Source organism: Oryctolagus cuniculus, chromosome 20 (genome assembly GCF_964237555.1).
Source record: "Oryctolagus cuniculus chromosome 20, mOryCun1.1, whole genome shotgun sequence".
Classification (NCBI taxonomy): domain Eukaryota; kingdom Metazoa; phylum Chordata; class Mammalia; order Lagomorpha; family Leporidae; genus Oryctolagus; species Oryctolagus cuniculus.
In genome coordinates, this window is record NC_091451.1 from 11,121,471 (window position 1) to 11,147,672 (window position 26,202).

At 53.7% G+C, this 26,202-nt stretch overlaps 1 protein-coding gene across 4 annotated transcripts; it reads right to left on the minus strand.

Moving 5' to 3' along the window:
* Positions 1 to 1,774: 1,774 nt before the first annotated feature.
* On the minus strand, positions 1,775 to 26,202 carry MAX (MYC associated factor X). Of its 4 annotated transcripts, XR_001795371.3 has the most exons (6): positions 25,902 to 26,202; positions 25,178 to 25,204; positions 18,089 to 18,196; positions 4,396 to 4,519; positions 3,914 to 3,998; positions 3,124 to 3,280 (listed from the first exon to the last, which is right to left on the minus strand). XR_001795371.3 is itself a non-coding variant. In XM_002719526.5 (5 exons), the coding sequence occupies exons 1-5, from the start codon at positions 25,935 to 25,937 to the stop codon at positions 3,093 to 3,095; spliced, it is 483 nt and encodes a 160-aa protein (XP_002719572.1). In that variant the 5' UTR covers positions 25,938 to 26,202; the 3' UTR covers positions 1,775 to 3,092. The 4 variants fall into 4 exon arrangements, 2 of the variants coding, with proteins under 2 accessions (XP_002719572.1, XP_002719571.1); XM_002719526.5 differs by lacking the exon at positions 3,914 to 3,998 and having other exon boundaries at positions 1,775 to 3,280; XR_011384832.1 differs by lacking the exon at positions 25,178 to 25,204 and having other exon boundaries at positions 25,902 to 26,198.

Consider the following 26,202-nt stretch of genomic DNA (forward strand, 5'->3'; position numbering starts at 1 on the left):
ACGATGGGACTGGTCCATGAAGGACCTCAGAAACAGGGCCACTGTGAATACCCTCACGCCGGGTCTGACTGGAAAGGTAGAGGGCATGGTGAGCTCACCCTAGCCGCAGAGAAAGCAGCTACTTTTAACAGGCCCCTCAGCGAAGCCACCTGCTGTAGGGACCAAGCAGCCCAGCAGGTTATCTGGTTTTGGGCAGCTGACTGCGTGCAGAGTAATGATGAAAACCAACCATACTGCGCCAGCGCCGCGGCTCACTAGGCTAATCCTCTGCCTGCGGCACCGGTACCCCAGGTTCTAGTCCCGGTTGGGGCGCCGGATTCTGTCCCGGTTGCTCCTCTTCTGGTCCAGCTCTCTGCTGTGGCCCGGGAAGGCAGTGGAGGATGGCCCAAGTGCTTGGGCCCTGCACCCGCATGGGAGACCAGGAGGAAGCACCTGGCTCCTGCTTTCGGATCAGCGCGGTGCGCCGGCCATAGCGGCCATTTGGGGGGTGAATTTCTGTCTCTCTTAACTCTGCCTGTCAAAAAAGAAAAAAAAAAAAGGAAAACCAACTGTACTGACTTCCCCTGGGCAGAGAGGGCAAGCGCCAGTCAATCTTGCGGGGCGTGGGGGTGCTTACACTGGACAGACTCACTCCAGGGGGGCCCCGTGCAGTCCCGGAGCTCTCACCTTTTGTTCCCGTCGCGGCAGCACCAGCCTCCTCACGCAGGACTTCGGCTTCGCCAGGTGAACCAAGTAGCCACTGTGCCCCTTTTGCTTCTGTTCATTCGCATCTACAGATGCCTAAATTCACCCTCTTGTCCGGTCACTATCCCGGAGCCAGGGTCTGGTTCTCGGGACGTCACCCTGCTGGCTCTGCCGCCTGCCTACTGGGCGCCTGGTTCTACTGGAATCTCAGTCCCCGTGCCTGTCCTGACCAAACCAGCTGTAGGTAATGACACGGCTGGTCTCAGGCTGGGGACACCGAGATCATGGAGGAGGATGAAAGAGGCAGGCGGCACTGCTGTCCTGGGGGGCCCAGGCAATCACCTGACTTCCCATACTGCTAACTCCCGTCTCTCCTCTGCCTTGAGAAGGAGCCCCCTTAGTTTGTTTAATCTAATCACGGCTTTGGCGTTTGAGTTTCAAACTTGGGAGAAACAACAGCCAACGCTCAGTGTCCAAGGAGACAGCACAGATGTGCCATTCGGATGACATGTACCCAGCACTCCCTACCACTCTAGTCAACGAACTGACTCGGCTCCACTGCCTCCCTCGTCGGGTAGACAGGACCATCAAAGCTGCACTGTGTCCTAGCCATAAATGCTTTTTACTCCCCAAATCAAGCAAGGGTGCAGGCTGGTGTTGGATCCTGGGCCCAAGCAGATATAACCTGATACTGCTGTAACCTTGACTTCCAGCACTGCCCCCTCTTAGCCACGTCCACACCGAGCCTACATCCCCAGGAGGACCCAAACCACAGCTCAGGGCCTCCAGTTCTCCCAAAGGGCACGTGCTTAGCAGGAACTGGATCTGGAAGTGTCGCTCTGATAACCCTACCTGCAGCACAGAACCGCAGAAAGCCCGTGGCCAGTGAACAGAGCCCCCGCCAGCCGCTGTCCGCTGTCCAGCTCTCAGGCTGAGTCGAGACCTCCCAGCGAAAGGGGAGCAGCTCTGGTTCCGCAAGCCCAGGGAAGAGAGCTCTATTCGCCCTCTGAGGCTTCCACACAGGGCCAGGAGCTTCCAGAAGGCTCTTTCCTCTGGGCCTTTGCAGGGGCAAGAAGACACCACCACCAAGAAGGATAAAATAAGTTTTTATTTATAGTCTTATAGTAAAGGGGGAAGCCTTATCTTGCAGGACAACTCTTGAGCAGTATGTACAACATACTTTTATTTCCATGGAATGGAATCAAACACAGACAGACTACAGAGTATGCGCTAGAAATCAGCAAATGCCGGGAACAGAGTAGGAAAAGACAAAGAAATGAGACCTCAACACACAAACGCCTTCACTGGGATCTGCTGACCGCAGCCAGAACCAGGGCCGGGTCACACAGCGGAGACAGGTTCCTGGACAGCAGGAAAGGGAGTGGGGCCAGGGCTGCGGGAGGGCGGGGGGATCCGCACTGGGGTGCGGGTTTAGTACCAGGTAAATTGCTCTTGGTATTTACATAAAAAAATCAATTGGCTCTATATCTTAGAAATACACACGGAAAGGAAGATTTGATCATTACTTTATGAATCTGTCGCTTTGCAATACCGACATCATCAGAAGTAGGGACAATCAGATTCAAATTTCAGTAGCAGGAAATAAATATCAAAACATCATCACTGGCCCTCAATACAAAACCTCTACCCCACCCAACCCGCCCTCCCTGTCCCTCCCCCAAGTAACCGCCCCCCACCACTGGCTGGTGGCGGCGGCTTCACGGCTGCTGTCTCCCATACATACCACGAGACTGTCACGTGGGCCTCCCACAGGCCGCACCGCGGGCTTGCACAGCTCGTGAGAGAAGCAGCAGTGATAGATGCCCGAAGAGCTGCGCTGCCAATCTGTCCCACTTTCATATGCCACGAATTTCTCCCAGGATCTGGTCTTTGCGACAGGAGCGATAAATAACTTTTCAAGAAAAAAAATCCTTAAAAAGGAGGGGCGTCATTCTGATTATTCCAGATTGGTCATCTTCTCGCTGGAGAGCAGTTCACAGATTCACGAAGTCTGTCAAACACGGGTGCGGGAGACCAGGAGGAGCGGCCGGGCGGGCGCAGCGGGTGGGCCGCCGTGTGCTCGGGGGGCCGGCCGGCCGTCTGTCCTCCAGGGAAAAGCTGCCAAGTTGGGCTGTTTTGGTTTAAAAACTCCTGGTGGGGACAGGGAATCCCTGAAGGGAACACATCTCTTAAAAACAGTGGGAACGGGGAAGGAGGACGCGAGCTGTTGTCCAAGAGCTTCTACGTAAAAATAAAAATTAAAAAAAAAAACAAAAAAAAAAAAGAGAGAGAGAAAGAGAAAAATAGAGTCTCTTAAATTGTTGTGAGGGCTCTAACGATGACCGGGAGGAGCCGAGGCGAGGCGAGGGGGAGGCCGACAGTTTGTATTGCTGGCTGCCCCGCGCGGCTTAGCTGGCCTCCACTCGGAGCTTCTTCCTGTTTTGGGGCTCTTCCGGTTCCGACTCGGAGCTGGAGTCCGAGCCGCCATCGAAGGCAGAGATGGCGCTGCCCTTGGCGTTGGTGTAGAGGCTGCTGTCTGAGGAGGGGTAGTTGGTCTGCAGTTGGGCACTCGACCTCGCCTTCTCCAGTGCACGGACTACAAGGCAACCAAGGGAGCACGTTACCGCCGTCTGCGGGCAGGGCGAGCAGGCGTCCGCCTCCGGGTCCAGCCTGTTCTTCCTACGGGCTTGCTTGGCAGCCCCCACGGCCCACAGTGGCTCGTGGCTGTTCCACCCACACGCTCCGCTGCCCTCCCTCCTTTCCCAGCTGGACCTGGGCGCCCAGCAACACGGCCACTCTGCAGCCCTCCCAAGCCTGCAGAGGAGGCCTGTGATGCCGCTGTCCCGCCATGGAAGATGGGAGTGTGAGCTCCCCATGGGAGTCAGCTGTGCCACGACAGAGAAGCCGGCCCAGCCGCGCCGGCCTCCACGAGAGGGTGAGGGCCACACAACAGCAGGAAAGGATGGCCTGAGGCTGTTCAGCCAAGAACACGTGTCGGCTTCACGCTCCTGTACAAGATCCACTTGGAGGGACAAGCTGGACACTTGGAAGGAGCTCACCAATGCACACCAAGTACCTGGGCCTTCTGACACACAGCCCCTACGTGCAAGCCGCTCTGCCTGGGACCAACCCGCTCACGCCGCCCGCTGCCCTGCAGCCTGCCAGGTCAGCCCATCTGCTTTAGTGTGCTGTGTTTTATGTGAGGTGTTCTAGCCCAGTGGTTACTTGCATTTCCTTTTACTTGCATCTTCCATGAGGGAGGAAGAGAAGTGAATTCCCCAGGAACAAAGACCTTGGTCAGCTCTCGCTTTCCCCTGTGGTTGTAGGAAAAGGCGGGTGTGAGCATTTGAGAACAGCACGGGCCTGGCCCACAGGCCGCCCTGACTGGACTAGTGGTGACGATGGGGAGGGCTCACCGGCCCTGCACAGCTGGAGTCTGGTACTTACACAGCATATTCCACTCCAAGGACTTCCAAGCTCTTGTCACACCCAATGCCAGGTGTGACCCCTACGGCAGGTGAGCACCTGAGCCCCAAGACGGGGAGATCCGAATGTGCAGGCAGCCAGCTCCCTAGCCCCCACTGTCTGCTCACTGGCGGCTCGGTCCCTTCTCAGCGCTACTGCTCAGCTACCCAGCTCCCACAGCAGGGCCGAGGCTGCTTCAGAGCTCAGCTCCGGGACCGGCCCGGAGCCCCCAGGCCTGGCGCTCACCTTGCTGCTCCAGAAGAGCGTTCTGCCGCTTGAGGTCGTCGATGTCTTGCTGGTGTGTGTGGTTTTTCCTTCGCATGTACTGGATATACTCTGTGGCTTTGTCTAGGATTTGGGCCCGGCTCGCCTGTTGCAATATGAGAAAAAGCACAGGGGACAAAATAAAGACTGGGTCCAGGCAGTAAAGGAACCAAGCCTTTCTGTGACAGTGGCACAGGCGGCCAGAGACCAGCGGATGATGAGGTGGGACAAAGCTGAGGGGGTAGACTGATGGCTACTCAGGGCCTTCCTTGTGCCAGACAGGTGCCAGGTGCTGCCCAGAGCTTACATTACAAGCACAGGCTCAGAAGTAGCTCCAGCAGGAACCCAAGACCTGGAGAAGTGTGCTGGTTCACTCAGAGCATCAGCTACACAGTGGCAGAGCCTGGATCCAAACTTGGGTCCACCCGACTCCGGAACCCGGCCTCCTCCTATCCCCTCCGGTTCTTCCGGTTGCTCGGTCATGTCTGAAAACAAGAGCAGGCCACCCTAGCTCGGGCCTGCTTACAGGCAGCTCATGCAGAAAGCCGAGAGCCAGAGCCAGAGCCAGGGCGAGCTGGCTCAGGACAGGCCTGGGGGTGTGTGGTTCTCCACCAACGTCCTAAACGGCAGCCAAACCTTGGACTGTCGTGAACTATCCCCAGCTGTGGCGCTGTGTCACCGTGTCACCTTCCTGGCTAAAGAGCAGATCATGGAAGCTCTCAGTGTTCACTGTCCGCACAGGAAGGCACGAGACTGGGCCATTGCAGGAAGCAGCTACGGCTCTGCAATGGCGAGACTGTCCTGGGCGCTACCCATCCGGCGAGCGAGTTACAGGTCAATAAAATGGCTGTTGGGTTACTGTGCCACTGGAAGTCAAACCGGTCTGGGGGAGTCCCTGCAGGCCACACATGTGACCAGAGTGCCTTACGGCCAGGCAGCCAGCCAGTCCGACCGGCAGAAGGGTACAAAGCCCAGAAGCCCAAGGCAGGGTGTTCCAGTAGCTGAGGTAGAGCATTCCAGGCAGGCGCCCCGAGCGGGAGGAAAACTTAGTACTGGCAGGCAGTGCTCGACAATTCTGCATCACAACCCCAAAGGGTTCTTAAGAGCCAGAACCTTCAGTGGGGCACACAGCCTGGGGGGAGGGGACCTACTGCACCCCAACAACTTCCATTTATAGACCTCAGGCTGGTCTGGTATCAGAGGCGGGGCTTATTCACCAGGCCCTCCCCTCAGGGTACCCGGAAGGCAAATTCCGCAAGAGGAGACTGTTCATATTTAATCAACACTTTATCTGGGGAGAGCGCTGTGCAGTGCGCTGGGCGGACGCTGTGGGGAGACGGGTCTGGATCACGGCCTGTGTCCAGAGGCTTACTCGCTCTCCAGTTAAGGAGATAAATATTATCTCCACACAGACAAATCACAGGGCAGTGCTGACAGGTGTAACCTGACTAGTACAGATTAGAAAGGCCGGGGGAAGATGGCTCCTGGCCGGGGAGACCGGCCCTGAGTGCCAGCCGTCGGCCTCTGTGCTGCAGACACCCTCCCACTGGAACAAGGAACCTGCATCAGACAAGGGGGGTTTGTGGGAAAGGTCGCTCGGAACTGGAGCATATTCCACTCCAAGGGGCGTGGGCTGAGGGATGAGCCAGATGTACTTGTCTGCCTCTGGGTAGTGCAGCTTGATGAGGAGTGAGCAGGCCTAGCAATGTTTCCCATTTCTGCAAAAGGGACATGATTAGGGTCTAATTATTAGGCGATAAAATGAAAAGAAAAAGCACATAATTAGAAGAGACTAATTAAAACACGCACATTTCTGGATACTGGACAGAACTGAAAGTGGCTATGGCCAGCACTGTGGCACAGCAGGTCCAGCCACTGCTCGCAATGGCAGCATCCCATACCAGAGCACCGGCTTAAATCCTGGCTGCCGCACTTCCCATGCTAACATGCCAGGGAGGGCAGCAGATGATGGCTCACATGCGTGGGCCCCTGCCACCCATGCTGCAGACTTGGATGCAGCTCCTGGCTGGCGGTTTTGGCCTGGCCTGGCCCTGGCCACTGTGGCCACTTGGGTAGGGAACAGACAGATGGGAAATCTGTCTCTCTCCCCTCTTTGATGCCCTGCCTTTCAAGCAGAGCTTTTTTAAAAGGAATGATCAGTGTGGTACTCATGGTAGGTGGCAGAGTGCTGAGGAAGTCTGGGAACGCAGGGGAGAGGTGTGATCTACCCTCTGTCGTGGAAGGGTTCTGTGACCGCCGGTGCACTTCTCTCCACGGCTCAGAGACCCAGGCCAGCCCTCCAACTTCTATCTTGTCCATCAATGATGGAATTGCTATGCGTATTTACATCCCAATCTCCCTCTAACTTTGCCTGTTTTAAAGCTACTTTTTAACCAACAGTTCCCAGGAGACAACACTGCCTCTTATTTACTACCCATGAGTGGGGGGGGAGGGGAGGAAAGGCGACATTTCTGAAACCAGACAGTGCTTGCTAATGTTCAGTGATAACTCTCAATGAGCGACCAGACTAAGTGGCAGCCTTTGTGGCACCAGTTTCTCCTTCAAATATTTTACAGAAAACCAGGAAATTAGTACCAGGAGGTAAAAAGTAAGTAGGAAACACAGTGAAACAGGCCGAGAGAGAAGAGGATCCCACGAGTGACTGCTGTTTTGACTTCAGGGAGGTTTTTGGATTCAGACAAAATGCAGAGATGCTCGGCACACAGGACGCCTTGGGAAGCAAGCTGGGCGGGGGTAAAGCTGGCCCGAGGCCTGCGGAATGCGGAGCGCCTCGGGTCCCCTGGGGTGCCCTGACCCCTCCAGGGGTCCAAAAGCATGCTTCAGAGTTCACTTTGTTTTACCCTTCTTGGGGTACTCAACAAGAAAAATAATTGAAGCACAATATACAGCATTCCCTCAAATTTGCAACTGTGTGCAGCCACGGGGAGAAAAAGTGAAAGGCTAAAACCAGAAAATACCAGGCTCCTCTAACATCCCCTCCTCCCGTCTTCCCCAACCACACAGATCAGCTGACCAGGCGAAGTGCAGGCCTGGGCAGGGCCTCCCTTGCTTTACGAGTTTATAACAGGTGAACAGTAAACGCCAAGAAGCCGCGGCCTAGGCAACGGGACTGGGCTTTCAGTTTCTGTTTTCTGGAAATGATCTCGGTCCGCAGAGTCCACGGGCGGTCTTCACGTGCGTGTGACTGGCCAGGAGAACTCGGTCAGTCAATCTGTGCGCTGATAAGACGCTGCCTGGCATAACTCAGGGAGCTGAATTCCGCCCCTGCCCCCGCCGGCGAGATTTTACAGTTGAGGGCACGAACTCGGATTCTGCCTTTCTGAACAGGAATGGCTCTCCAGAACAATTTGGACATGGCCCCGAGACGGACCAGACCACAGCTGAAGGGACCCGGTCTTCCCCGAAAGCAGCGAGAAGCAACGCACCGTGGCGCTCAGCCTCCCTCACCTCTGCGAGTCGCCACAGAGGACACCTGGCAGCCCTGCGGATCTTACGCCAAAGCCAGGCCTGCACACAGCGCTAGACAGTGAGGATGAGGGGACAGCTGTCACTCACTGCGTACTTCCAACGTGCTGGGCACCCTCCCACGACCTTCAGTGTATTACCTGCACTGTCTTATACATGAGGACTGAGGCACACTCAAGACAGCGAGAACACAGGAGGCTCTAGAACAAAGGTGAACAGACTTGCAGGGGCAGTGACTTCATGGAGGGGAAATGACCCGCCTACAGGGCCGTCCGCGAGGACCCCGCCGAAGGAGTGAGCGCTGAAGCCCAGCAGGACGCCGTCTCCACGAAGCTGCCAGAATCAGTGGAAGGTGAAATAACGTGGAAGACTAAAGTCTTTATGATTGGGTGGAAAGTAAGACAGGAGCTGTATTAAAGCAGCACTGAGGCTGGCGCTGCGGCTCACTAGGCTAATCTTCTGCCTGTGGCGCCGGCACACCGGGTTCTAGTCCCGGTCGGGGCGCCAGATTCTGTCCCGGTTGCCCCTCTTCCAGGCCAGCTCTCTGCTGTGGCCAGGGAGCGCAGTGGAGGATGGCTCAGGTCCTTGGGCCCTGCACCCCATGGGAGACCAGGAGGAAGCACCTGGCTTCTGGCTTCGGATCAGTGCGGTGCATCGGCTGCAGCGTACAGGCCGCGGCGGCAATTGGAGGTGAACCAACGGCAAAAGGAAGACCTTTCTCTCTGTCTCTCTCTCTCACTGTCCACTCTGACTGTCAAACAAAAATAAAAAAGCACAATTGAGGGGCCAGTGCTGTGCCGCAGCGGGTTAACGCTCTGGCCTGGGGAGCCGGTACCCCATATGGGCACCAGTTTGAGACCCGCTGTTCCACTTCCAATCCAGCTCTCTGCTATGGCCTGGGAAAGCAGTGGAGGATGGCTCAAGTCTTTGGGCCCCTGCACCCGCATGAGACCTGGAAGAAGCTCCTGGCTTCGGATCGGCTCAGCTCTGGCTGTTACAGCCAATTGGGGAGTGAACCAGCAGATGGAAGACCTATCTCTCTCTCTCTCTCTGCCTCTCCTTCTCTCTGTGTGTAACTCTAACTTTCAAATAAAATAAAATAAATAAATCTTAAAAAAAAAAAAAAAAGGCAGCATTGAAGAAGGCTGTCTTTCCTTTAAAAGAGGATGAGAAGCAAACAGGCCCTAGCAGAGAAGAATCAAATGGAGGGAGAAGCCCGGAGAGGCAGGACAGCTGAAGAGGATGGAGCAAACCTGGGCCAAGATGGGGAGGACGAACCACGCACGCAACCATCCCAGATGCGTAACCCTACACTTTAAGGCCCCTGGTGGTGCCAGAACTGATGTGCAGGATGGAGCCCATCTAACGTAGTGGTTCTCAAAAAACTGTCATTCAGAAAGCAAGAGTTGCAACAGGTGCGGAGTCAGAAATCATGCCCCAGTGACTTGCATTTGTGTAAGCTCCATGTTGTTTTAGCGGGTGGGGACAGGAAAGAGCAGGACTAGATTAACAGCGGGGCACCACTGCCATCCCTAGGGTTCTAATGCTGGCCTGAGAAATAACGATCTTGGCTCTATTTATCACTTTTCCTCTTTACTGTCAAAAACCCAGCCTACTGGGCTGCTGTTACAGCTGCCTTACTCTCCAAACCGCCATGCCCAGGGAAAGGAAAACAGAACTACTGCCCAACTCACCAACTGACACCTGTTTTATTTTGCACCAAGTTACTTCAAAGAGAATCTATCTATTTCCAGAAACTTTCCCAACTTCTGTATCTTTGAAGGCAGAGGCTGGGCTGGGGCAAAGGCAGCACACATTCCCATCTGAATAAGCCACCTCCTGGAAACGAAAACTAAGGGTCGTACACGATAACCCGGGTCTCCGTTAACCAAGTTCATTCAAAAATGGAAACCACCAACGCCAACCAGGGAGGCTGGCAGGCCGTGAGGGCAGAGCCAGCGCAAAGAGCCCCTGAAGGCCTGCTGCTCCGAGCCCTCTGGCCCCTGCAGGAGCACTCTGGTGATTACTGGGAAAGGCACCCATCTCGAGGCTTTCTGCACGGCGCTTAAGGAAAGCCAGGGGGCGGGCAGATCTCAGGGTCAGCGCAAATCCTTTTTCCGACTGTGCGCCTTCTCCTGTGTCTCTGGCAGCCTGAAATGAAGGTGTGGCACTTCCTCCTCAAACTCTGGCCTCAGAGGACAAGAGCACACAGATCCTGAAAGAGGAAATAGAGCCAGCAAACAAACATGTGGAAAAGCACTTACTGTCAGAGGTAATGAACAAAATATAAAAGCAATCACTACGTTCTGCCTACTAAATTAGCTGTCCCCTTGAAAAACGTGTTTTCCCCAGGAAGGTGAAACTGATACTCTGAAAATGTGACCCGAAGACCAGCTTTTAGAATTTGCTCGAAAAGTAAGAAAAGAGGACAGACATGAAAATCAATCCTCCTGGAAAGCACTTTGCCAACACACAGCAAAAATCTTGCTCATATGCCCAACCCAGAAATCCAACTCCCGGGACTCTATTCCACGGAGTGGCCATTCCAAGTAGTTCATTCTACATTATTTATAAAATTTAAAAACTGGACACAACCCAGACTAACACAAACATGCCGAATGACTATGAAGACTGTGTCACCTGGGCGGGGAGCCCGGGCTCGTGTGAAAGCAGTGCCCTTGTACCCACGGAAAGCACGCGTGTGAAGGGACCAGGAAGGAACACGCAAACAGATGTCATTAGTGCTTGCTTCTCTGACTCCACCAACAAATCCACGGCTTTAACATTAACAGCTTTTGAGAGAGGGAAAAAAAGGCAGGCCAGTTTCTTCTGATATCCACTTCAAGATGGTGCCTGGTTCCGGTCCTATTAAAATGGGGGGTGGTGGTAGGAGTCTACTTTTAGCTGCTTTATTCAAAATGATACTCACGGCCAGCACCGAGGCTCACTAGGCTAATCCTCCGCCTGCGGTTCCAGCACTCTGGATTCTAGTCCTGGTCAGGGTGCCGGTTCTGTCCCGATTGCTTCTCTTCCAGGCCAGCTCTCTGCTGGCCCGGGAAGGCAGTGGAGGATGGCCCAGGTGCTTGGCCCTGCACCTCATGGGAGACCAGGAGGAAGCACCTGGCTCCTGGCTTCGGATCGGCGCAGCACTGGCCATAGCGGCCATTTGGGGGAGTGAACCAACGTAAGGAAGACCTTTCTCTCTGAATCTCTCTAACTCTGCCTGTCAAAAAAAAAAAAAAAAAAAAAGATTCTCACTACTACCCGTGGCTAATAATCACTTGAAATGTGACTGCGCTGAATTGATGTGCCACAATTATAAAACACACTTCATGTTAAGATGTAGTCCAAGAAAAATCTTAGAGAAAAAAAATCTCATAATTTTCTTTTTAAAGTATTTATTTTGAAAGGTAGAGAGAGAACGACAGAGGTTATCTCCCATCCACTGGTTTACTCCCCAAATGCCTGCAACGGACCAGGCCAAAGCCAGAAGCCAGGAATTCCATCTGGGTCTCTGTATCCCACACGGGTGACAGCGACCCAATTATCTGAGCCATTGGTGGATGCCTCCCCAGGTGCACGTTAGCAGGAAGCTGGGACTTAAATCTAGGCATTCCAATGTGGGATGTGGGCATCCCAGAGGTGTTTTAATAGCCAGGCAAATGCCCACTCCTCATTAAAAAGTTTTAATAAACTGATTACATGAAGTCACTTATTTTTGAGTATCAGGTTAAATAAAATATCTTAAAATAAATTCACCTATTACTTTTCACTTTTTTACTGTATCCACTAGAAAGTTTAATTGTATTTAAATTAAATTCTATTTAAAACATATTTGTGACTCACATTAAATTTCAATGGGGCAGTCCTTGTCACAGAACCTTAAGGAATAAAAGGAAAGTGGCAGCTGTGTTAGAGAAAAGGGGCCCTTGTTTTTCTTCTTCCAAGTCTGTACGCTTTCTTAGAGTAAAACAGAAAACCAACCACTAAAGGGAAGGCCTAGTAGTCATCGGACCCTCCCCGTCCAGATCTCAAGACGCGCTGAATTGTTAGGCCAGCGTCTCTGCTCTCTGGGACTGCTGCAGGACCGACAGGGTGTCTGGGAAGAGCACACCCTTTAGTTGTGGATAAGATAGCCACAGAAACGGGGGAGACACAGGAGAGGGCCCACAAACAGTCGCTGGCGTTAAAGGGACAGAGATCTTCGGCTCTAAGGGCAGCTAAGTACTGAGGCAGCTAGGGTGGGGAAGGTGAGGAGGTGGAGACTGGTGGGGGAGCCGGCAGCAGTCGGCTGGACGGGAGGAGGTTCTCTTCCATGGACAGCAGTGGGAAGAGGCGGACACTGGACCTTAAGGAAAAAGAACGGACAGAGGAGGAGTGGGCAGACTGGGTGTCTTATTAGAGAATGAAAGCCCCTGGAGCTTTTCAGCACCACAAATACAGTGTGTGAGGATTTTTTTTTTTTTTAAGATCTAATTATTTGTTTAAAAAAGTCAGAGTTGCACATGAGAGAGAAGGAAAGGCAGAGAGATGTCTTCCATCCGCTGATTCACTCCCCAATTGGCCACAAAGGCCAGAGCTGTGCCGATCGCCGATCCGAAGCCAGGAGCTTCTTCCAGGTCTCCCATGCAGGTGCAGGGACCCAAGGACTTGGGCCATCTTCCACTGCTTTCCCAGGCCATGGCAGAGAGCTGGATCAGAAGTGGAGCAGCCGGGACTCGAACTGGTGCCCATATGGGATGCCGGCACTACCCGCTATGCCATAGTGCTGGCCCCAAGAATTCCATAGAAGCATTCACAAGGGCCACCATCTTGCCGCAGCAGATTAAGCTGTTGTTGCTTGTGAGGCTGGCACCCCACGCTGAAGCGCCGGTTCAAAGCCCGGCTGCTCCGCTTCTGATCTAGCTTCCTGCTCATGTGCCTGGGATGGCAGCACATGTCATCACGGCCCAAATCTCTGGGCCCCTGCCACGGACATGGGAGACCAGGATAGAGCTCCTGACTTCAGCCTGGCCCAGACCTGGCAGCTGTGGGCCACTGGTGAGTGAACTGGGAGATGGAAGCTCTCTTTCTCTGTCTCCCGCTCTGTTGCTGTACCTTTCAAACAAACAAATCTTTAAAAAAACAAAAAAAATTACAGTTGCTGAGCCCCAAGTTTAAGGGAGATTTGGGCAACAATTTAAGGTGTAGAAAATGTAAGATAACTGCCCAAGCTGGAGTCTGGCCAGATAATAACCTTAATGAGAAATGGCTAGGGCTATCATTTACACTTGATTTAAAAAAAAAAAATCCTCTAGCAGCCCAGATACGATATAAACAGTGTTGCTGGTGAAGGGCTCACCTCCAGTGTCCATGGCAATGAGCCCTCTTCCAGAGTTCCGTGGCCAGGGAAGGCGGGACTTCCTCCCTTCAGTTACTACTCACTGTGTATCACACTGTACCAGGCACGGAGGGCAAGGAGGACCAAAAGGAGACACTTCCCCCGCCTTCATGGCACTTGTGGGGTGGGGCAGGCAGGCAGTCATCAAACAGTCAACAAAAAACGTAAAACTATAGTGGGGTAAATGCTCTGAGTGTAGTCGGCTTTAAGAAACACCATGTTCTCTGCTGTAAGGGAACTATTTGGTTTCAACATCTACCTGTTAAGGGAAGCAGACTTCACAGAAAATGAAACTGACATTATTCAGTGTTCTAAACCTCTTATTCCAGGCTCAGCATGCTCTTGTATTATTAATTGTTAGGTGCAATCCTCTCTCAACAAGAGAGCAAGACCCCCCAGAGCAGACAGCGCCCATTACACTTCTGAACCCTGCACGCCGCTCGTGAGGGTCTCAATTATACAGGTGAGCGCACAGTGCCGGCTGCTGCTACTTTCTCAAAAGGCCTGAGCAAGCCCGCGCGGGCTCTCGGTGCCCAACCACATGCCGAGGACCGGCCATGTATGTGCCAGGGGCTGTCACAGAGCTGACAGACGCGCTGTCTGGCAGCTTCGCACTGCAATCAGGAAATTCTGAACTTCTTGCTGAGTAGAAGAAATCTGGAGTTTTTAAAAATTTTCATTTGCGGTTAGATTCTCTCTTTTCAGCACAGTTCCAGCCAGAAGTGAGAAACCAGAGTACAGCCGCCTGACAGGGCAGTAAATATGATACACAGACACTGAGGAAGAGACCGAGAAGATGGGCAGTCGCCATGAACCACTATGAGGCTACCACTGGTAAAAGCGACTAACGGCAATCATGGTAAGGCGACAGTGTGACTGCATATGCTCATTCTGCCGCAGGCACGAGGGCTAACTTACGGGGTGGAGGCCAGAACCACACCCTCACAGAAAGCCCAGCCGACGAGCTGCCCACCAGGTCTTGTTCCTGCAGGAACACAGTGAGCTCAGTGCCAAGAACCCACTGGAGTAACACTCCCTAGTACCCCACGAAGGACCCTTAAAACAAAGACTAACTTCTGGTCAGGAAAAGTACCATCTCCCTACAAAAAAATGGGCCACGGTCGACCTCGCCCTCACTGGGACACTGGCTGATCGGCTGATGGTTCCAGTTTCACCCCAGATTTCCCAGTGGGCTCCGTGTCCAGCTGAAAGACTACAAGAACACAAAAGATGGAAGCAAAGTCAGTGCAAGGGTCCCTTTGCTAGCCCTGGAACCTACGGTGAAACCCAAATGGGTCACACCAGCTATTGTGGTCTATTTTCTTGGCCTGAGAGCAGCTATGAAGACTCAGGAAAAAAACAGATAAACTTTTGAAGCCATTTTCAGTGCTGCCTCTCAGCGACACTTACACCTGCCCTGGTAGCTCCAGGGTGACACACTGCAAGATTAATGGCTCCGTCCAGGGGAAGCTACCAAAATAATGACAAGTCAGAAGTTTTTAAGCAAGGTTCCTTTAAAACAAGGTGTAGGGGAACATCCGGCCCCTGTGCCACATAAGATCCATGAAATCATTTGGACTCGAGATTTAATAATCTATAGCAGGCTAATTTTTAAGTTGATAATTTTGTGTGGCCTGCAAATGTTGAAAATATCCAAATGACCCTTGGAAGAAAAAAGGTTCCCCATCCCCCCACCCCTGCTTTAAAACAGTCTGTCCTGATAGTGTGGCAGAAAGACAGGACATGGCAACAGGAGTCCTGGGGCCAGTCCCTGTCCCGCTATAGCCGGGAACCAGGGCCCTGGCGCAGTCTCTTCTCCTGCCAGTGCCAGCAGCTGAGTAGTGACCGCCCAGTGACAGCACAAACATTCACGGACTGCCAGTGTGGACTGACTCTTCCTCCGATGACTACTGATGGCTGTTACTGCTGATTTTTTTTAATATAAGCAAAAGGTGCCCAATCTTTCTAATGTTTAATTCACAGTAGAAACACAGGCAACACTGGGAGGGAAGTTGGGGGAAGCCATTGTAATCCATAAGCTGTACTTTAGAAATTATATTCATTAAATAAAAGTTAAAAAAAAAAAAAACAGACAACAAAAAACACATGGAGTTTGGGCTCTGCACTCCAAGCTCGACACTTTTACACACGTGTCCCCTATTCCTGTCAGGAGCCTAATCAATCAGAAGTGATGTCTCTAAAAACACAGAAAGGCTTGAGACACGTATGACAACCAATCCAAACGCTGTGCGAAGTCAATCTACGACACACAGATGTTCAAATCCAAGGCTTTGCCTTCATGAACTTCATCTAAACTCCCTAAAACTCACACAGTGAATCATTTCATGAATATTTACATAATGTCACAATCATATTTACTGCAATCTAAATCAAGAATGAGCCAATTTCCTTTGGTTCAAATACCACATTTTAAAAAGATTGCAACACTGCGTGAAACTCAGAAGTCTGCCAGGCCAAGACTCTCAGACTCGGTGCACCTGTGCAGCAACGCTGATGGCCAGAGAAACAGGAAGGCCACGCTCTTTAGACGGGAAGGGGCTGGGTTGTCTAGAGCTAACAGCCATCTCTTCTACCCACTCTGTGTCACACAGCCCGACAGCAGGATTCTGAAATCAGAGTAGCACCTGGTAAATTCTCAAACTGGGCTTTGTTGAAGGGCTCTGGAGAACTCTGTTCCCCTAAGCGCTCAGCTCCCTCAGTCCTGTAACTCACCTACCGGCATCTCTGGCTTCTACCCTCCCACTCTCCCCACCGTGTCCACCTTGGCCTCTCGGTGGTTTCCTCGGCTGGCCCAGGGATGCGCCCGGTTCCTGCCTCTGGCTGTCACACGTGCTACCTGAAACGCTCATCCCCAGCCCTAGAGCTCCTTCCTTCAAATCCGCCTGCATGTCACCTTGCCAGGGAGTGCTCTCGTGTGCCCCAATGAAAGTCATAACCCACGCTTCCCTGTTGAAGTTCTATCCGACACTCGTAGTTAGCACTTTATTTTCTAATCAGAGTAAGAGCTGCTTTTGTCTGCTTGGCATGCAGCAGATGCTCAGTAAATACCCGCGGAACGGATAAATGGGCCAACATGCGACAAACCGTTCTGTCTGCAGTGTTGTCACATTCAAACCTTCAGCTGCCCTGGAGAAAGGACTCAGCAGCTAGGCTGCAGGGTGATGTGACTCCAAGGGCTTAGGAAGAATGTTCTGGAACGTCAAGTGGGCTGGATGAGGAAGAGGTGTAGTTGCAGCACGATGACTCACCTCTCCAGTTGTTCTCAACCTAACGAATGCCTAAGAATCACCTGACTGCTCCCTACACAGACAGACTCCCAGGCTGGCCCAGAGAGGCTGAGTCCGCAGATTCTGAGCTGGGTGATTCACAGCTCACCCCTTCAGACACTGCCTGAGCGCCCCTCCTGCCTCGGTGTGAGACCCAGGAGAAGGAGGCGCCCCCAACGTGGCTCATCAATCACCAAAGCGATCCGAGCTGACACTGCGGAACAGGAAGAAGCACCACCGACGGCTCAGACACGCAGGAGAGAACCTTCTGCAGGTGCTACAAAGGTGAGTGAGTGACTAAAAGGGCGGGTCTCTCCCAGACTTCCTGTGGCGCTCAGTGTTGTACCCCCAGGAATGCTGCCACTCCAGGTGAGTACGTTGGTTCGCAGGTCCACGCTAGGGAGGCTTACCCATGGCAGATCCTGGTTGCACAATATTAGGGACTCATATGACCTGTTGTGTTTTTCATCCAAGTCAGACCTACCCCATTCTTCAGCTACAGGGAAAGACGCCATCTTAAAGCATGAAGCACAGGACTCGCCAGAGTGACAGCACCAACAGAAGGAAATTATGTTTCTGAATTTGATCTTGGATAACCAAACAAACCCAGGACGCCCACTGCAGAGCCAGCCCAGGAAGAGCAAAGCTGGCTCTCAATGAAAGAGCTGTTTTCTTTCAACAGTGGATCACTGCACCAAAAACCACAGGTCTTCTGCCCAGTTTGTTACTTAATTCACTTGCTCCAACTGCTGCAAAGAGAAGACAGCCACACTCTGTATCAAGGAGGGAACTAACCGTGCAAACAGATGTTTGCTCCAAATTCCAAGGAGTGACCCTAACCCAAAGGTTCTAATTTTGTTTTTCCAATGTAGGAACAGCTGGTGCCGACCCCTCCAGGGAAAACGCTAGCTTCTGGAAGGTCACCAGCGGGGGGAGGGTGCATATGTGTGTGAAGAGAGGTTATTTTTTTCCTTTGTCTCACAGGAACGTGTTTATTTTTCCAATCTCTTCTCAAAACTTAAAATGCTCTTCGACACACCTCGTAAACAACAGCTGCTGGGTGCCCAGACGGGTCCGAACATTCCTGGAAGCGTTCACATACAGTAAGAACTAACTTGGAATCACAGGAAAGAAGTTCTTGTGGTGGTCTAGGGAGTCACTGGCCTAGGATCTTTGGTGTTACCCCAAACGAACTCCAGGCTGTTCTATATAGCACAGCGTCTGCTTATAGCAACTGCCAGAGGAATTTATTACAGATAATATGAATTTTGAAAGACAACTCCAACCTTTGTCTTACAAACAGCTCCACTGTATCTGACCTATTTTGCTTTGCTAAGGGTAAAAAAACAAAAAACAAAAAACACAACAAGTAGGATGTGCGATGATCCTCTGAAGAATCAAAAAATAGGGACAGCACTGGCACGCGGATACCCCCGACTCCAATTCCTCCCAGATCCGTGAGCGCCCTGCTCAGCCCCACAAGCTGCCAGCTGGCAGTGCCCGGTTTTCTCCGTCAGCTCACCTTCTCTCCTTGGAGTGACGGGACGGAGTCCCGCAAACTGTGGAAGCTGTCTTTGATGTGGTCCCTGCGTTTCCGTTCCAGTGCATTGTGATGAGCCCGTTTGTCAGCCTGGAAGAATGGGAGAAAGAACACGTTAGGGATGCCCCTCCTCTGCCTCGGTACAAGGTGGGCTGGGTACGGCCTGGGAGTGTTGGATGTCAGCGCTGTCCAGGCGAGTGGACCAGGCCGGACTTGTCGAGGACAGCAGTTAGGAGTCTCCAGAATTAGGCTCTGCTGCAGGGGGAGAAAGGGGTGAGCAAGGCTTGTGACAGGAACATCCAAAGTAGCGCGATGCATCCAGCTCATGCATAAGTGAAATCGAAGTTATTGGTGGGGGCGAAGTGAGACTCGCTGCAACGTCCGTGCCCCTCCCCCTCCAGCGGGCCCCTGTCTAAGATGCGGTCACCCCACTGCAAGAGACCCCCGGGAAGGGGGTGCCCCAGGGGCTCAGGTCACTAGTGCAAGGCTACTTTCCACGGGGAGCCGTCACCGGAGGCTCCGGTCCGCTCGCCAGCCCACCAGAAGGCACTAGGTTTAAGCAGCTCTCATCACATCACACGACAGAAACGAAACCTCTAGAAAACCCCGATGCACGAGTGAGATCATCCACAGGTACCGACAGCTGCCAGCTGCATTCGGAGCGCCCCTTTCCTAAAGGACGTCAGAGGTGCGACCCCGCCGAGGGCTTCCCCTCACACAGGCTGGGCCAGACAGGCAGCTCTGAATGGGCAGACCTGCTGACATCCACAGGCCCCGAACAAAGTCCCTCAGGCACCTGGGCTCATTTAGCGCTATCTAAACACCCAGTCTTTCACCTGTCCTGCTCGGAACTACAAAGAACCATCAGCTGGCAAGGGAGAAGCCTGCCAACGACCCGGAGCAGAGGCGCAGAGCGGCCAACAGCACAGGCTCCCGGGGCGGCCGCAGAGCTTCAGCAGGTCCCCGTCACAAGGGCATCTCCCCCAGTCAGTCACTACTTAACCCGCAGCAAGGACATCGCGACACCTACTCCAGGGAATTACGGCAGAGACAGGCTGAGCGCTCACCCTGAACACAAGGCTGCCTGAGCTGACCTGCGGGGCTTCCACCTACCCACACAGAGCCCAGCGATTCTGAAAGGGAAGTAACCAGAACAAACAGCTTGCCTTAGCACAAGACTAATGCCATCTCAAATGAATCCCTGTACTAGACACGACGTACAGAAATCTACGCCACACACAAGGACTGGGGGAATGGAAGGATCTGAAGTTCTCCCATTATCTAATCCTACAAGTCTGAGTCACTGCGGAGGGAGCGCCGACCGGCAGCAGCTGCGGTCTCGCAAGCACAACACCTCACCTCAGCTCTGCTGAACCAGACCTGTGGCTCCCGGCACAGCCATGGCCCCCCTCCAGTGCCACTTGTGCTGGCGGGGTGGGGGGGCAGAGGTTGGGAGCACTTCCAGAGCTCTCCTAATCTCATAAATCTAAACTCACTGTAAAATGAATGCTTACTGAACTACAGCGACAAATAGAGTATTACAGAGAAACGGGGGGGAAATAAAAATTGGAAAAGCAGATCACCTAAATATAGAGGGAGACACTACATTACACAACATCCGAGCAAGAGAACAGCAGGTGCCTTTCACAGCTGTAGAGAAGAGCCTGAAGGAATTCCACACACTGGAGTGGCTAGTCCCCAGCTAACTTACTGTTCCCTCCAGTTATCTGTGCAGAGATAAGCTGGGCTGGGCCTACACCTAAGGAGTGCAGAAGGCTAAGGGGTATTTACATGTGTCTGCTGCTCCAGTGTTTGCTAATACAGCCCCCCAACACGGCCTATTTACATGCAAATTAATCACCCAGCTTTGGTCTCCAGCAGTAGCCCAAGATACTCCTGTCAACTAAATCGCTCCAATTCCTGGCCCTTCTCCCAGCTTAGAAGCTGTGCACAGAAGCAGTGTGCATCAGAGTTACCCACAATCCCTCTTGTTGATACAAATAAAATTCTAATTGTCTGCTTTCCTTCTGGGAGAGCCCTACAAATCTCAAACAGGCTAGAACCAAGTTGTGCTTGGTTTTTCACGTGGGCCTGAACTAGAGGGGCGGAGCTAAGTATAATCTGACACCAAAATCCTCCAGGCAGGGCACCCCCCCTCACATTCACTGGGCTCTGAAAGGACTCAAATGGACAACAAGTCTTTTGGTTAGAGGATTGTAAGTGAACTTGGCTGTGGACCATTAGCAGAAATCTTGGCTTCTCATCTGGGGAGCCAGCCAAGTTTGAGAAGTTGGCTCAACAAGGGAAGGCAGCGGCCCACTGCCTGGTGGAAGGCCTGGGCTGGGGACTGCTGTTCTCCAAGCAGTGGATGGGGTTTCTGTGTGGTTCCAGGCCCAGTTCAACCACCAGAAGAGTGGGATCTTAGGCCAGCCCCTACTGCCCTATCCTCTGAGCTGCTGTGCACCGGAAGCAGGGTCAGTTTTAAAGCCCTTAAGAGACAATGGCAAGGAGGGACTTTTCTGCTCCCCAAGCCTCACTGTTAAGAACAAGGTAAAAACCTGCAGAACAAACAGGGAACCCGGGCAACTCGGACCTAAATAAATACTATCGCTGGCGGCTTGGAGGAGCACAGGAGACTAGAAAACTCCACTTACACAGGCTGCAAATGCTCTTTGGGAAACATTTCCAAACCACAGGTCCATGCAGCCTGATAACGCTGCCCCTCCCTCCCGCACCCTCCTAACTGTCTTCACCTGCTGCCAGCCCTTGCTCAAAGGGCCAAGATTTCAGAGCCGAGAAAGAAAAACTGGGAGGGCTCCCGGGACAAGGCATCTGAGATCCTCCCACGAAATCAAAACCATTTGAAGGAGGTAGAGGGTGTGGGGTGCAAATAATTTGTGTCTTGAACACAAAAACTCCAATGAGGCAGCTTTCTCTTGCCTGTACTAAGAAAGATGGTTGATAACGAAAACGGCTGGTACTGAACGTGCCCTTGTGGAATTAATTAAACAACCGAGGTATCCTTGGGCCACAGAGCAGGCCCCTCCGGAGCCCACAGGAGCCGGGGCAGGACTCTGCCTGCTCTGCGAGCGCTGATCTGTGGTTACTACTGCGGAAACCCTCCCTTTGGGGCATCCCGGCTCGCAGCTACCCAGAGAGTGGCCCACAGATGCGCAGCCGGAAGCACGGCACCAAATCACTTCCAGCTTTGACATCTCTGCCAAGGTTTCTGTTCGACCTCAGCTCTCCTTCTACCAAAGTTTCCACCCTGGCAGCCAGAATAAAAAAGTCCTCACCTACAATTTGTCCATCTTTGACACTAACAAGCACCTGCTTCCTAAAGCGTTGCTGGACGTTGAAGGCAAACATTAGTTTGTTAGCCCAGAAGTTGCTAATCTGGCAGGAGGTCATCCAAGCTAAGGAGAGCTGTTCAAAATTGAGGAAAATCTTTAAAAACTATTTCCTCCCAACATACTGCCCAGAGGACGCACCCTCCCTCGAGGCATCAGCCGGCAGCCTCCCCTCCTGCTACTGCGGGACGCAGCATTACCCAAGGGATGCACGAGTTCCCCAGGACAACGCCGGCCGACCTGGCCGACAGGGACAAGCTTCTCAGCATTCGGGGAACCGACAGTTGCCCACCGACTAGCTGCTCACGGCTCTTAAGACACTGGCAGGCTGCATTCTACAGCAAAGAGAGCTAATGCTTTGATTTTCATCAAGCTATTATTTTTAAACACTTAAGGACATTAAAAATACACGGCCCCAACATTCTCCTCAGCAGAGAGTTATCCATTACTTCTGAGACATGCACGCCAGACAGGATAAAGACAACCGAATGCGGGAGCAGCTTAAGACGGTTCACTCCCATTCACATGAAACAACGGGCGGCCGGGACGGGACAAGCCCACCAAGGCCCCAGCGGGAACGTGTGGATTTCAGTTTCCTAACACCACTCCTGCCTGGGATCCATTTCCCAGCATCATCCGAAGCGAGCCGTCTGTTTTCGAGGTTTTCCCATCACTTGGCAACGGTGCTATCCAAACACGGCACCGCAGCAGAGCCAGCCGGGGCAGGATCCCTCGGTCAGGAAATCGGAGTGAGAAAGTCAAGCTGGATTCCCGGACCCGCCAGTGCAGCATCACTGGCATCCTGACAACAGACTCTTTAAATGGAAGAACACCTTCCACTCTGAAACCAGCAGTGCGCTCGGGCCCCAAGTCCGGCAGCACTGAGCGGAGGGAGAGCACAGGCCCCGGGCAGCACTGGTGCTCGCCACTGAGTCAGGCGCCCGCCGGGCGCTCCTGGGCGCATTCCAACTCGGCGGCCACCAGGCCGATTCCCTTCGGGATACACTGCGATTCCTGAGGATGCCCAGAGCTCTGAGAAGTCAAACACATTTCCTACCAGCAGGGCTCAGAAGGGACACCCCGCACAGCTGCTTTTACAGCCCTACCAGGAAAGCAGTGAGGGCTGGCCAGTCAGCGGCCACGGAGAACACCACACGGAGCACACACTCGGCCGCCACGCCACGCCACGCCACACCACGCCACGCCACTTCCACAGCCACTCTCGCGCAGAGACATTCGCCAAGCAGAAAGCAAGCAAAAACACTCCCTTGCACTAAATAGACCCATTCCAGAAATGTATCCTTGAAGACACAGCCTTTTTCCCTCCAAACACAAACTAAAAATCTGCCCAGCAGGGTTCAGCAACGGGTTGGGGTTCAGCAAAGGAGAACACTGTTGGCCGTGGCTTCCTTGCACCAAGCTTCCTGGCCACGGGACAAGCTGTTTTCCCTCGCACAGAGGCAACTGAAAAAAACAGTCGTCACATCAGTTTCACTTTCTCTTCCAGCCAGCCCGGCTGCCTCGCTCCGTGCCTGCTGCCCCCTGCACTTCTCTCCGAGCACGGCTCAGACACCGGAACGGCACCAGAGCACGTCCGTGGCTGGCTCTTCACGGCTTAGGGCCCCCAGAACCTTTTCCAAATAACTTCGAAAAAATTCTCTGGAGTCCTTAACACGGAGTTGTTCAGTTTTTTGTCTTTTTCCTTTGAACGTTTTTTTAAGGCAAAACTTACAAACAGTTTTCCCCATAATTTTTTGCCAATATTTTTATTTATACTAAATCTCAGCAAACAGATGCATTCACAGAGGAAACAAAAAACCCCTTTTCACCCTGCACACGCGCAGGTGGTCTGGGCCGTCGGAAGATGCATTTGCTTTCTGTCTCCATGCTGCTCGTGATCTTCTGCCTCACATTTAAAAATCCAACAAGCAGATGTGTCAAGTTCATACCACAGGGTCAAAACTGCTTCCCTTGCCTTCTCCCCAAAATCAACGGGGGGGAAGTAGGCACCTTAACAGCAAACTGAAAACATCTGGACAAAACAATGAGAGTCGCCCTCTAGGAGAGGAACTACTCTAATAATCTAATCAACAAATTTACATGAATCCACGGGGATGAACATTTGGAAAAGCAGGAAGCTTCCAAAAACCGTGAGCCAAAATTTCATGCACAAAAGAACCTTCCTCTCACCGGGAAGCCATCGGAATGCAAATGCACAGGGCGGATTCTGCAGCGACTGACACCTGACTGACCAACCCCGGTCCAGCCCTGAGCCAGAGGTCGGCAAACAATGCTGCAGGCACACTGGGCTCCGCTGCCACATTAGTGAGGACAACAGCAACGGGAAGAGGGAATTCAATTTTCACATCCATGGGTGAATACGAGTGTGCATCATGACTTCAAAGAGAAATAAAGCACAGCAAATATTCACGACTGCTGGCCAGGAGCAAGTGCACGCTGGGAGTTCAGTGGAAACATCAGCTCTCAGGCCAGCTTTCCTAATGGTCTCTCTTGGACAACCCGTGCCACCTTGGCGTGCTCTGATGACGCACAGGGACAATGCAGAGAGCTTGCCTTTGTGGTTACTAAATTCCTACACCAGGGGTCTACCGCGGCATCCTGCAAACTCTACCAAGCCTGCACACAGCTGGTCCACACATTCTTTTGAAAATCACAAAAGTCATATACAAGTTGTGGATTTCCACTATTTCCTTCACAACAGGAAGATCTGGCAACAGCGGGTGCTCCTCCCACATACCCACCCACTGGGGCGGAGGAGCGCCTGCCTCTTTGGGAGGCCTGTGTCCCCCAGGAGCCCAGGCCCCACCTCTTCCCTCCCCTGGACTCTCAGCTCCCCACTGCCTGGGGCACCCCACAGCTCCCGGCTCCTAGCTGACGACCAGCACAGCCTCTGCCACGCTTCGCTCTTCTTGCCCGCTCCAGTGCGGATTTACTCCGCATCTCTCCTCTGCTTTCTCTGATCTAGCCACACACGCCCGCAGCACGGCTCCAAAGACAAGAGCTCCGAGTGGGAGTGCACAGGAGCACGCCCGAGCACACTGGCATCAGAACGTGGGAGCCACCGCGAGAACACCGGTGACCGCCTCCATCACCTTTCCCCAGCGCTGTCTTCAGCCGCTCTCACCATTCTCTATCCCCCTCTCCTTCAACTGGGACAGGGGCCGCCCACAAGGAGCCGCAGGTCAGGCTGGTGCCACGGCCCGCCCGCCCGCCCCGGCTGGTCTGCCGTTGGTGCTACAACACCTCGGCCTGCCAGCCCCATGACTCCCGGTTAGGGGCCATTACTGCATGTGGCTTCAGCCGGACCCAGCTATGTGGCTAGGGTTCAACACCGCCTGCTGCCTAACTCAGCCTCCCAGCTCCTTGGCCCTGGAGCGACGCCAGCCACTATCTGCCTCCAAAGGCTGTCCTCATTCCCCACTCGCACGGCAGGAGCTGCAAGCCCGTGTGGAAACTACAGGCCATTCCACGTCTTGGCTTCACTCAGCACTCAGTCACCTGAGAATCTGGAATTATGGGATTCGCAGCTCTCCCTCCCCACCCCCCGGCACCCCGGATTCAGGCCCCACCTCACCTTAGCGGGCAACAGGAGGGTTTACTACATTATTAAAAGTATTAGAACAATCTCTGGTTCTCTCTGACCCCAGAAAGGACTAGAACTGAACGGAAATGAAAACGAAATGGAGAGTAGGAGACGTACCGCAGATTGAAACCTCGGTTGCTCTTCCTGGAATAAGAGAGAAAAAAAAAATAGAAAATATAGAAGTTATTTTTACACTTCACACTCAATAATAAGAAAGAAAATGCCGGCGGCGGAGGAAGCGGCGGGTGGGGGGGGGGGAGTCAGCCCTTCACCCCTCCCTCCCCGCCCCACGCCCCCACCCTCCCCCAGCGGGATCCAGTAGCCGGGCAGGGGGTCCCGAGCGCCGCCCCTCTTTCCGGGATCCGACCCGGGCCAGAGGGGTTCCCGAGCACCGTCTCCTCCCCTCGGACCCAGCTCGGGCCGCCGGGACACTCCCAACCCCTCTCCGCTCTGCCGCACCCCCCGCACCCCCCAGGATCCGCGGGTCCCGGGAGGAGGGGATCGCCGACCCCAGGATCCGGACAATGAGATCCCGGTCGCACCCCAGCCCTGTCCCACGGAGCCTCAGCTGGCTAGGGTGGCGGCAGGAGAACGGGCCGGGGGTCCCAGAGGCCGCGTGTCCTCTCCCCCACCTCCAGCCCGGCAGCCCCGAGGGGAGCGAGCCGGGAGCGCGACCGAGGCGGTCCCGGCCGGGGAGGGGAAAGGGGGGGAGGAGGAGGAGGAGGAGGAGGAGGAGGCGGCGGCTGCGGCCCGGCCCCCTCCCGCCGTCGCCCCGCTGAGAGCCCTGGCCGCTGTCCCCGCCTGACAACCCGCACGGGAAGGAAGAAGCCCCGGGACTCACGTCGCTCTCCACCTCGATGTCATCGTTATCGCTCATTTCCTACGGCCCAGGGAGCGGCCACTGCAGCGGCGGCGGCGGGAAGGGGGAAGGGTGGAGGGGAGGGGGAAGTCACCGACAACAAGCAGCCAAGTGCCCCCACACACACACTCACTCACTCACTCACTCGCTCTCTCACTCACTCACACACACACACCCCCACACACGCACACACACACAACACGGGCGAGAACCACCTCCTCACTGCAGCACCGGATCAACGGCGGCACGCACGCCCGGTCGGCCCCCTGCCACGTGATCGGAC

Bases quoted from the DNA above. Each gene is read 5' to 3' on its own strand.
- MAX (XM_002719526.5), bottom strand. From the start codon at position 25,937: ATGAGCGATAACGATGACATCGAGGTGGAGAGCGAC. The intron at 18,197-25,177 runs GTACGTCTCCTA...CCATTCTTCCAG, and splicing joins AACCGAGGTTTCAATCTGCG to GCTGACAAACGGGCTCATCA. The intron at 3,281-4,395 runs GTGAGCGCCAGG...GTTGCCTTGTAG, and splicing joins CGCTCTTCTGGAGCAGCAAG to TCCGTGCACTGGAGAAGGCG.